The sequence below is a fragment of the Sphaerodactylus townsendi genome, linkage group LG08 (assembly GCF_021028975.2).
Source record: "Sphaerodactylus townsendi isolate TG3544 linkage group LG08, MPM_Stown_v2.3, whole genome shotgun sequence".
Taxonomy (NCBI): domain Eukaryota; kingdom Metazoa; phylum Chordata; class Lepidosauria; order Squamata; family Sphaerodactylidae; genus Sphaerodactylus; species Sphaerodactylus townsendi.
In genome coordinates this window covers 69075905-69088275 of record NC_059432.1, presented here as the reverse complement: position 1 = coordinate 69088275, position 12371 = coordinate 69075905, and the positions used below count along the sequence as shown (strand labels likewise).

General features: G+C 40.8%; 1 protein-coding gene across 5 annotated transcripts in view; it reads right to left on the bottom strand.

Annotated features, from left to right (window-relative positions):
* The window catches only part of VPS8 (VPS8 subunit of CORVET complex), a 107612-nt gene extending 95533 nt beyond the window's left edge, over positions 1-12079 (bottom strand). For 2 of the 5 annotated variants that reach the window (XM_048505880.1, XM_048505882.1), the window contains exons 1-13: positions 12020-12079; positions 11369-11403; positions 10098-10276; positions 9496-9564; positions 8791-8921; positions 7618-7711; positions 6045-6077; positions 5403-5457; positions 4064-4069; positions 2846-2970; positions 2241-2327; positions 1590-1657; positions 25-178 (exon numbers count right to left, since the gene is read on the bottom strand). In XM_048505880.1, coding sequence (XP_048361837.1) covers positions 25-178; positions 1590-1657; positions 2241-2327; positions 2846-2970; positions 4064-4069; positions 5403-5457; positions 6045-6077; positions 7618-7711; positions 8791-8921; positions 9496-9564; positions 10098-10259 — 984 coding nt within the window. In that variant the 5' untranslated portion in view covers positions 10260-10276; positions 11369-11403; positions 12020-12079. The remainder of the gene's footprint in view (positions 1-24; positions 179-1589; positions 1658-2240; positions 2328-2845; positions 2971-4063; positions 4070-5402; positions 5458-6044; positions 6078-7617; positions 7712-8790; positions 8922-9495; positions 9565-10097; positions 10277-11368; positions 11404-12019) is intronic. The other 3 variants (XM_048505885.1, XM_048505883.1, XM_048505881.1) reach the window with 3 other exon arrangements.
* Between the last annotated feature and the right edge of the window lie 292 nt (positions 12080-12371).

The window sequence follows — 12371 nt, the reverse complement described above, 5'->3', positions numbered from 1 at the left end:
TTGCCTTTATAAAAAGGGAGACACCTTTGTTAAGGAAGCCATTGCCAGAAGAGAGTATTGGGTAATTGGATGGTCCCTCAGTTCAGTCTTTGCATGCAATGGCTCAATGCAGCAAACTTCTCCTTTGGAACCACTGAACAAACAGCGTGACTCGCATGTTCGCACCCCCATAACTCTCCTGAAAGCAAAGCACATGGCATAGTAAATAGTTAGCAATGAAGCCACTACAGTTGCAACTCCTGCAGAATTAAGAATTAAGCTTGCTGCATACTGGCATACTGGATGGGACAGGCTGGAGTGCTAAACAAGTAATCTGCCTGCATCTGTGGTTGGCATCTTCAGAGGTGTATCACAGAGATACCCTCCAGAACCAGTTGAATCCGGTCGTGAAAGCCTTCGACAATACACCCCTGAAGTGGCCAAATTCTGGGACTTCATCCATAAAGAAGCAGATATTAAAGACTTTTAAATAACTTCTATGTGTAATTAATTACAGAACTATGTGTAATTAATTACAATAAGATTATATAAATTTTAACCTTTGTATTTTAACTGTGCTGTTAAATTGCTGTTGATTAATCTTGTAATCGAAATAAATGTTGCTTGGTTGGAGAGCAAAGGTCAAGGAAACTAATACAGGAGCACTTCAAGGGTTCCCTAAGTCACATAACACATAGCCTTTTCCCATTTGGGCCTCTTTAGAGAGGACAGCGTACACTGCTCAGAGTGGGGCAACAACACTTGGCTCCATAGCATACAGCAGACATGAGTGATTGGTGTCACGCTTAGGAGCTTGGGTAGGAGCTGGGGTTGGTGGCCCCCTACTCTTTGGCAGGTTGGCATCAAGGCAAATCCTTCTGGGGGATACGGTGCCTGCATGCCTGCTGCTCCATTGCAAGGAGCCCCTATAAGGGGTATCGGGGATTGTGCCAGGCCACGATGCCACCTGCCTGGTCTGAGGCAGTTGAGTTAGCTGGCCTACATCCCCAGGTGGCAATGGGAGTGCCATATGGCCTCCCATTAACTTGTCATACCATGGGTCCCTCCAGGGGTTGAGGTGTTCATCGGGCCAACAGGCGGGCTGCCCGATGCTTTGTATTTGCCCCCATCCTATGCCTTTTGCTCCTAGTTCATATCATCCATAAATCATGCGACCAGCAAAATTTTACCAACAAATACTTTTGATGTCTTTATTTGCCTACTTCCTGCACATCATTCCCTTCCTTGGCCAGGCAACATATAAATAGCACATTACTTGTATTTAGGTCTGAACATACAGAATTTCTGTACATCTATAAAGTATGTCCCTTTTCTCTAGAGATTTTACCAACAACCTGTACCCTAATCTCTGAATAGGATTACTCTCTAAAGTAGATCAGTAATTAAAAAGCAATTCTCAAAATTACAAATAACTACCTCTCTACTTGAACAATTTGTTTGTGTTTTTCTCCAGCTTAACCTTCAACTCTTGAACCCACCATGGAACTGAAAATATTGCAATTTTTGATTTATTAGATTGATAACAGTTAATTCTAAGGATTTCATTTTTGAAACTGTGCTTTTCCAACAATAAACAGAGATAGTCTTACTTGAATGACAGCTCAAAAACTGAACCTCCACTGTCGTTGCAAATTGCAAGAGTTGGGTCATCTGTAAACTGAACAGAAAATTAATTTTTCTGTTATAAAATACTGTTATGAAAATGTTGCCAAAACTACCACACTACATGGTAAAAACAAAATCCCTCCTATAACTAGCCATTTCCCTTTCCTTTTTGCCAAACAAATTATATTATCTGCCCAATATTCTGTAGTACTCTGTTTCTTAAAAGCCACCCTTCTTATTCCCGTATCCTAACATTAGCGGAATAGATCCTGCATTTTTGCTCATAGCAAAGTTTCCCTCCAGGTCAAAAAGTTCTTGAAAACAAGAAGAGCCATCATGTACCCTTGGAAAGTTCCTTGCATCAGATAAAAGCTTTGCCATGAATGGAATCGATCCACAGGATTCAACACGACAACTTTCTTCTCTACTACCCTATACAATATTCAAGTTCTCCTCTCCCAAAGCCAAATACCCTGTAATTAAAATCCTGTTCTCAGAATAACAGAAACTACACACACACATGCATATTTTACTCTAACCAGAAATACTAGAGAAAACGCAAACTGCATGTGGTAACATTTACAGATTTCAGACACAATTCACTAAGCAGAGAGAGGTAAGTGATCTTTTGTTACCTTGATGTGCAATATCGCTGTTCCTGGAGGATGAGCATCTGTTATTGATCTCAACAGCTTTCCACTGGCTAAATCCCACATTGTAATCTATAGGAAAATATTTTCAATTTTAATACTATTTCTTATTTCCAAAGTGTGTGGATAATGATGACAGATTAGCCAAAAAAACACCCCAAAAACCCATACACGCAATCAAGTGTGATTGAATGAACAAGCTTTCCATTTCTTAGGTTCTTGGTCAGAGAAGGCATTTCACCTTTGGTAAATGTACAAAATCTAAGAAATTGTACATTTAACCCTGTACTTTGTATGGCATTTCAGGAAAAAAAATGGCCCAGTTCAGATATTACATGCAAGATTACAGCGATCAGGAAAACCAGGAGAAACTCTGCATGCTCCCCTTCTCCTGCATGGGTGCCCATTGATCTCCGGGATAACACTCTCTACAATAGGGTATTGACAGACAAAGTACAGTAGAAATGGTCAGACTTAGTTCTCAGCTTAGCAAATAAGATGTATTCTTATCTGGCAGCAAGTGACACTGAACTCCTTGGATTCATTTCTAAAGTAACAGTGGACAAGACCATACCTCATCTTAATATTACCTGTCCTTTTGCAAAACCACACAGAAGTCTTGAACAATCCTTATTGATACTAAGAGCAGATATGGCTCCATACTGTGCTCCAACTGCGGTACTGCCCAAACAAAGCCGAAGTGCCTGGTTGGGGTCTAAACAAAAGGCAAATTTAATTAACACTTTGTGTATGTGAATAACACCAATCAGCACTTCCGCCCTGCAAACAACAGTGAACTGGCTCACATTCCCAATCATTCTAACCATGGTCTGGATTGTCAGAACTGGGTCCCACACTCTTTCCCCCTTCTCCCATGCTGAAATAAGTTTTTTTTTAAAAAAAAAATGAAGTAGAGAAGAACCATGGGGCAATTAAAAAAACCACACAAGGCAATGAATTCAGAGACAGACAGTAAGCTTGGAATGATGAACAGAACACACACACACGGGAGAAGGAAAAGAAACAGAAAAGCAAAAGCTGTAGATAAGAAGAAGAGTTGGATTTATATCCCCCCTTTCTCTCCTGTAAGGAGACTCAAAGGGGCTTACAAACTCCTTTCCCTTCCCTCCTCACAACAGGTAGGTGGGGCTGAGAGAGTTCAGAAGAACAGTGACTAGCCCAAGGTCACCCAGCTGGCATGTGTCGGAGTGCACAAGCTAATCTGAATTCCCCAGATAAGCCTCCACAGCTCAGGCGGCAGAGCGGAGAATCAAACCTGGTTCCTCCAGATTAGAGTACACCTGCTCTTAACCACTATGCCACTGCTTCTCATAAGGAAGGGAAGGTCAACAAGTAAGGAAGGGAAGGTCAACAAGTAAAAGAAGCTGCGGCGGCGGCGGCAGCAGTGGCGACGGCGAAGCTGGTGACATGATACCTCTGGCCAGACAGCCACCTTGTTTTCTCCACAAAAAGAAAGCAAGACTCTTCACTCTTGACATTACCTCACTACTTACATCAATGCAGGTATCTACCTAGCTAGCTCAAACACAACACCTCTTGTGACAGTGGTAATCAAATCTATCCTACACTAAAGGATGTAGGAAAAATTGCTCCTTCTGCTGTTGGTTTCCTAGACAAGGAATAGTTTCAAACACTATATCTTAAGAGAGAGACCCTTGCCCTAAGCAACTGCGTGCTCATGAACATATGGGGCTTGAATTATAAATCATTTCAGAACATCATTGTAGCACATTCTGAAATATGGAGCTGTTCATGCAGATTACATGCTCAATGCAGCAATACTATACCTTTGCCTTCTCAGTCCATGAGGGAAATAAAGTCAAGAAGGAAAAAAAGCCGGAAGTCAATAAGAGGAGACAGAAATAACAAATAGATTTGGGTGGATACAAGCAGCTTTTTCACTGGCCAAAAGAGACCGGGTCCCTTTAAATGAATAGCCTACGCTCAGGATCCTGGGACTGGCATCAACAAAAACCATGCAAGATGAAGAAGAAGAGCTTGGATTTATATCACCCCTTTCTCTCCCGTAGGAGACTCAAAGGGGCTTACAAACTCCTTGCCCTTCCCCCCTCACAACAAACACCCTGTGAGTTAGGTGGGGCTGAGAGAGCTCCAAATAGCTGTGACTAGCTCAAGGTCACCCAGCTGGCATGTGTGGGAGTGCACAGGCTGAACTGAATTCCCCAGATAAGCCTCCACAGCTCAGGTGGCAGAGCAGGAAATCAAACCCGGTTCCTCCAGATTAGAATGCACCTGCTCTTAACCACTATGCCACTGTTGCTCCTAGTATGAGAACTTTAGTAAGGACACCAAGTTAGTGAGCAGGAGTAAAAAGCTCTCTGCATCCAGCCCTGGATTAACCATTAAGCAAAATAACCAAATGTTTAGGGTCTCGAGTACAGAGGGCCCTATTGACTTTATCTTCTCCTTATCTCTGTTGAGTATTGAAGATCTGTGATGTTAGATTAATTTCCAGGATACGATCAAAGACTTTGCAATTAAAAAATCCAGTAGAAAACTTTTTGTAGTATAAATAAAGTTATAAGTGACAGTAAACATTATTTTGCATCTTTGATTCATGTAAGTGAAAATGCTATGTATCTTCAAGGTAAGAAAGCAATGGAATAATAGGTGTTTGGCTTCATATAAATAATGATGTTTATTCACTAGAATATAAATATAGATTATGATTAACTATTGTTTTTATTTTGAATTACATATACAGTATATAGGGGTACCATCATCTCTTCAGTGTTTCATGTGTGTGTGTGTGTGTGTGTGTGTGTGTGTGTGTGTGTGTGTGTGTGTGTACACACACACACACCACACACACACACATACGGCTCATCCTGGATCGCACATTCTTTAAATGCCATATATAGATAAAAGCCTTTTTTAAATACAAAATCCCTGCAAGTCAATGTGATATTAAATAAGTAGTTGGAACAGTTACAAAAGTTAGTTACTTGGGGCAGCACCTACCAAGTCTACAGTTCCACTTGACTAGTTAGTGGAGTTTTACATAGCAAAATATAATTTATATACTGGTAACCTAGTATACAGTACCATATAGAAATCTTAATAATTCCTAATTCTGAAACAAACTCAAGGAATATTCATATTTACCAAATATCAGTGCTAAGCCATGGGACGTTCCCACAGCTATAAGACTTGATGCAGCCTAAACAAAACAGAGAAAGGATGCAGGTTTAGAAGTATTAGATGCATAAAAGCCATGAGAACAATACAAGGAACAGGTACAAATATTGAGTCAACGCAGTATGAATCAGAAAGAGATGAAATTAGCATTATAAACCTAAAAGGAATAAACTTGAAAAACGGTGAAGTCACAGACACTTGCTTCAACTGAAGATATTGACATAGAGAGACTAAAGATTATTCCACAAAGAACTACACAAATTGATCATAATGATCTTATTATTGGAATAAGTAACTGGATCACCATTGTCTAAGTGCACTGTAGAGTTTTGTCCAGGCTTTTTGATTTTTATTAAAAAGTTTTCTTAATATTGTTTACAACAGGCTATTAAGGCCACATTATTTGTATTCAATACTTTGGATACAGTTTAATTCCATCTTTTACTCACTCTATACTGAAATAAATAAAATAGCCTAAAATAGAGAAAAAACAGGAAGCATACAGTACAATAGAACTGGATACAGTTAGAGCACTGAACCAAGCATTTGAAAGTTAGAACTAACATGAATAATAATCACAAGATATTCTCAAACCTTTTACAAACTTACTATTGCAGTGGGCAAGCCAGCATCCACCTTGGCCTGGAAGAAAAAATATATTACAAAATTAATTAATACTTCCACAAAGTGAAAATCGCAGTTGGTTAAGTTTTTCTTAAATCTGTATTAAAAGGTCATCCACATGCCCAATACTTCAAAAGGCTTCCCAAATACTTTTCACTCACAAGAATTCTCTCCCAACGGCTGCAAGTAGTAACTAACACTAAAACTAGCACTAAAACTATTACCGTTATATCCTGCCTCTCAACCAAGATTGACCCTCGTGGTTCCTTACAGCCTTTTACAAAAATACAATATACGGGAAGAGAAGAATTCATCTATAACAATTTCTTTTCAGGAACCAGCAGGTGACAACTGTTTATTAGAATCAGGGGCTGAATCCAAAGTTATATCAATATACCCACTTAATGGAAGTAATATCATAACCACTGTTTTTATTATAATTTATGGATGCTTCTGATGTTTTTAAGTGTTTTATGTTGTACACCACCCAGAGCCCTTCGGGGATTGGGTGGTATATTAAATTAAATAAATAAATAATAATAATAATAGAGGAACATCTAAGAACCTAAACAGTTACATAATTAGACCAATTAGCCCCAAACTGCATATTCCATCTGAGATAACTCCCCAAAGGTCTTTCCTAGCCCCAATACAAGAAATATTTTACGTGTAGATGCCTGGGACTTTGTGCATGTAAAGCGTATACTCTACACCTGGCCACTGAATGGTGGGCCCACATAGAAGTGAAGCTCCATGCTTTGGGCCTGCCTCCCGATGTTATAGCCATGCTCCCTCCCAATGAGATGTTCTCCACTATAAAATCTAGACTTTTTGAATTAAAACATCAGGAATTGATTGCAAAAAAAGTTCTGCTCTCCCCACTCTCTTGGCATCCCATATGGCCGCCTAGGTTTGGCCAGATATTTGTTTGCTCTTTCTGAACAAGAGCACCGACATGCCATTACTTTGGCCAGGTGCAATGTGCTTCCTTCCGCTTTGAGGGATGACTCCAAAACACCCCATAGTGAGCATTTTTGCATCTGCACGCTGAAAACTGCAGAAACTGTACACCATGTTCTGTACACACTCCCCCTCTGCCCGGGGGAGAAGGCAAGCACCTTCTCCCTCGGGCAGAGGGGGTTCCCTGCTCTGCACTGCCGGCTCCCACGCCAGGGAGAGCAGGCGGCCCTGAGCAGGCTGCCTCCTCCCTCGGGCAGAGGAGGAATGGTGGTGGCGACCTGCTCGGGGGAGGGGGAGACCCGAGCACTTGCGTGCCCGGTGAGAGGCCTCCACGTGCCACGTGTGGCACACGTGCCATAGGTTCGGCATCACGGCCCTAGAGCAAACGGCCAGTTATAAACAAACAATCTTAATTTTGCTTTGTATGTTGTCTTTTAATTTTTTGAATCTTGTTTTGGGTCTTTGAACTATGCCATTAAAGGTTATCTGTTATCTGTTACTCTACACCTGAGCTTTTGCCCCTCCCAAAATATATGTAATTATGTTGTTCATTTGCTACAATGGACAAATATGAAAAAGAAGGGAACAAGGAGCTTACTGCTGCAGATGCTATTTGTGCAGAAATGCCTTTCAAAAGTGACAGCCGTATAACTGAGCCGTGAACAGAGGAAGAATCATGAAGCTTCTTCTTCCTTTGTAAAGTACGAAAAATATACTGGAATATAATCATACTTCATTCCACATGTACAGCGAACCAAATAAATTGCCACATGCCCCAGTATTTTGATAGAGAGCTATCAAACTTCTTTGCAAGCGTACGAACAGGACAAAGGAATTGAAACACCTAGCAAAAACCTGCATCTTAATTACATAAACGCCTCTGTTCAGCCAAAGAGAAGCGCCCAAAGTAATTGCAAGAATACCATTTCAGATTTACATCCAAGCAATGAGGCACCAGGCTAATGGGAAGTGTGCAAGAAGCCTTACCATACCATACTTTGAAGGTGCCATATTGCTTTTTGCCTAAATATTAAATATACAGAAGAAAGTTTAAGCCCAAGTAGGAAATAAAATAAACGTTTCTATCAATTTATTCAGACATTTAGAACAAGAATTAAATATGCACATAACCGTAACAAACAACATTTTCAATCACTCAAATGTTTTAATATTTTTACGTGTACCACCTTGGGAATTGTAATCGGATGGAAAAATGGCTTTGAAATGTTTTAAACAAATAAAATAAATACAAACTGTATTTTATTTAATGAGATAAATCAGATTCTCACACAGATTACTCAAAATATTATTCACTTATCAACGTAGAGGCTCCCCAAGACCTTGGCCACTTGATACATGACTGACCTGGAATGTATGTCAGATCATCCCCCATCAACAGGAAAACCCAGGACTTTCTCAAAGCACAAGCATTAAGTCAAAGGAAACACTACAGCTGAACCATTCAAAGCATCAGGAGAATGAAATAAGTCATGAGCCTTTCTACAGTCCTAAACTCAGAAATATGTAGCTGAAGACAGAAGAGAGCCATGTATAATTTACAAACTGCAATAGCCTTCTATGTCATGCAATTTCTCTAGTCCATCTGGCCTCACCCAAGTCAAACAGTAAATAAAAGATTTACACTGCTCTTAAATAATTGGCAATTATCTGGTGCATAGGTTTCAGAGAATGCTCATCAGTCTTCAAAAGGATTGTCCTCTAAACCTGTATCACAAAACTGCTCTATAAAGGCTTTTACCAAATTGGTTACCTTTTCAAGTGGGTCCTATCTCCACTGTCAGAGCTAGCAACCGAAGAGGTATCGTATGAGTGAGTGTCAATATTATCGATGTTTAGAAGACAAGGGTCTTCAAGAACAAAAGGCTCCTCTTCATCATCTGTCTGAGAGAGAAAATACATAGATTGTTAATCACCCCGTTACACGTTAAGCTGCTTACAGCTGTGAGTATTGCCACAGTTTATTACCTATAGACTAGACATGATGGTTAATACAGAACACATTCCCAGTTTATATAGATCTCTCAGCAGAGGCATAGCAAGAGGGGAAAGTGCCTGGAGCACCGGTGCATCCTCCGCCCCGCCACAGAACGCCACACCCTGGAACGCCCCGGAATGCCCTTGCCACACCCCCACAGGGGCTCGTGCCCAGTGTGCCGTGCACCCCTATCCCTTGGAGCTACGCCTCTGTCTCTCAATCTACATAAGATATAAGTGCTTCCTGATAGGTACAGAATGTCACACAGAACAACGTTACACAAAACAATGCATAAAGCTGATTCATAACTTGGCTTTTAGTGCTTTTAATAAAAACATAGTATCATTAGGCAGCATAGTTTGAGAGCAGCTTTAGGTTACAGGAAGCAAAAAATAGACGTGTGATTGATTTGGGCACCTGTCTTGGATCTCTCAGCATAATATGAGGAATGGGTACTTGGCTGGTCCTTCTTCAACTCACCTCATTTAAAATACTTTCCAGGGTTGGAGGAGTATCAACCTGGGGAATATCAAACTCCTTGTCATCAATCTAGATTTTAAAAGAGAGAGAAAGATAAACTCCTTCCCAGACTTCCACAGTGACATATAGAATCCAGTTAAATAGTTCTTGTCTCTAATGTATTTTCATTCATAGGACAATAAATACCACTAGCAGCAAAGTCCATTGTGGGAGGATGCAAGGGGCTCTAGGAAAGGGGTGTGGCAAGCAAATATTTTCCCCTGCAATGGGTTTTACTGGGGCTGTAGCAGCTCCCCACCTCCCACTCCCAGCATGATGCTTCTAACCAGTGGCAGGGGGGCACGATGCCGTGGGTGGAGCCGCGGTGGAGGGTGGCCAGGCTATGGAGGGGGCGTTCTGGGGTCGCAGTTTTCCCTTGCTCTGCCTCTGTTTCAACCTACAGTGCTATTAAATTGAAACTAGTGTATTTGACAAGTGTAAAAGGTAGACAGCAAAACATGTAAGTATATAGTACAAAATTCGCTATGAAAAGCACAGGACAGTCACATACTCACAATGTGGCTTTTTCTACGCAAACAGAAAATGGCAACAACAAGTCTTACCAGATCACTCTTGGAGTCTAGTTCCTTGCTCAGTTCAATCAGAGACAGTTTTGGAGAAGGGGCTTCTTGGCTCAAGAGCTGCTGACTTATCTCATCTGTCACAGAGCAAGAGCCCTGGTCTGGATCAAGGTTTTGACTCTCCATCTTCATTTCATCTTCCATCTCTCCTGTCCCCACCTCTTAAAAATAAGACAGTTCATAGCAGTAGGGAGGCAAACCTGTAATTGCCAATTTGCTATAGATCAAATCACACACCATATCTTCACCACTGAGGCATATTGCTGTCATATGGGAAAGCTGGCAGCAAATAAACATTCAGACTGAAAAAATTAGTGCATCTCAATTCATAACTAAGAATCTCCAAGGATTTAAGACCAAGAATATTTGAACACATAGTCCTTACACTTTCATTTCAGTTCTTTTTTGCACTAAATCTGAAGCATGTAAAGAAAAATAGGTATGTTTTCCTGGATGTCAGCAGAGACATGTCTCAGGTGTTAGTTGCACGGCCTGTACAGTCCATACTAGTCCTTCAAGGAGACCTGTCTCATTTATTAATGAACAGGAAATCAGCACAAATAGAAATGTACAAACTTGAAATCACCACCCAAATCATACTCCCCTGTTACATCACAATCTGTGCTATGTCACAATCCCTCTGGCTCTACTGCTTATTCTGCCCTGACCGTCCCCCTTAAATATGTAGCTGGATATAGATTTCCACATTCCATTCAAAGCATAAAGCTCCAACAGACAGTAACAGACTGCCTCATGAACAGGTAGCTCCCCATGAGGCAAATCCTGATCTTCAAGCTTAAATGGGATGACACCCATTACAAGTTTTCAGAAGCTTGTCCATTCTGTCATGGGATGCACATCAAGCTTGCTTCCAAACAGCCATGAGAACACTAAACATACCTGCGAATATCATCTATATATAGCAGTATCAATGCCTCTGGCATTTTTAGAGTAACAAAACAAAAATAGGCTCCTTATAATTAAGAATTACTTAGGGCTACTTAGACCAAAATTACGTTGCATTGTAAACCACAGGAAGACTGAAATGCAATCACAAATCGATTTTTCTGTGTGGTTTCAATTTGGTTAAGAGTAAAATATAAGCAAATTTAACTGTTTTTCACACATGCACGCCAACAACAGGAAAAGAGATGAAAAGGGGGCATGCGTGAACTCAGCTATAACCTCAACAATAGAGCAGGACTAAGATGTTACTTTGTCCTAAAAGGGTAGGTTTCATGCATGCAACTTACATGATGTAAGAGTCTGACATCTTTATATGAAAATACTGTAATAAAAACATGGGGATATTTTAATGTTCATCTATAACAGTGGCAGTCCTGATCCTGGAGTAACAAGAAGCTGCAAGTTATGAAAAACCAGGCACTTCAGACTGAGGCAATGAATTCCTGTTATTCAACCTTTAGTTGAGGAGCCTAAGTTTACTGTTTACAAGTATTCAGAATGGCATGGAGGCACAAACCAAAGGGTTCTCGTTTTTTCATCTATAACTTGAGACTCCAAGTGAAGGTCCAGCAGATCCGATACTAATCAGAGATGTACAGCACTGTACTGTTTGTTTCTGATAGGTTTTTCCCATCCTGTTTGCTAATTTGGGATCATATGTTGTCATGAGTTGTCATGTTTCACAAGCCATTGGGTAGAAAAGCAGAACAAAAAATATCGAAGGACGTATTAATTCTCTTAACCCACCAGACACAACCCCATGCAATGATGCAAGTATAAAAAATACACAAACATTTAAAAGATAATTAGCTGAAATAAATAGCACCAGGACACTGCTGCCTGGGGCAGGGCTCACTCTAAACTCCCTGGCGCCTCACAAACTCACACTTGTACTACAAACAAACAAAAAGACAAACGGAGTGGATCAGGTCACATACCCAGAGGCTTCCTCTCCACCCCCGAATACAGCGCTACCCAACCTCAACCATTTACTTCCGCCCAAACCAGCTCAGCCTCTTTGCCCGGCGTCTGTTTAAAGGGACAGCGCAGCCTATTGTGCTACTAACTTTAGATTTCATCGCGCCTCCTTCTGGCTCCGGCGTGAAGATGAGCTCCGGGAATTGCGCAAAACTAGATGTCGTTGAATCTATATGTGATTTTTGACTGGTAGTAAGAAGGGATTGCGTGGAAATACCGTCCAATATTTAATAAACGCTGTTTATTTAATCATTCGGGTTTCTTAAATTATACTAATAGAACTACGGTTTGCACTTTCGTCCCCTTGCCCTT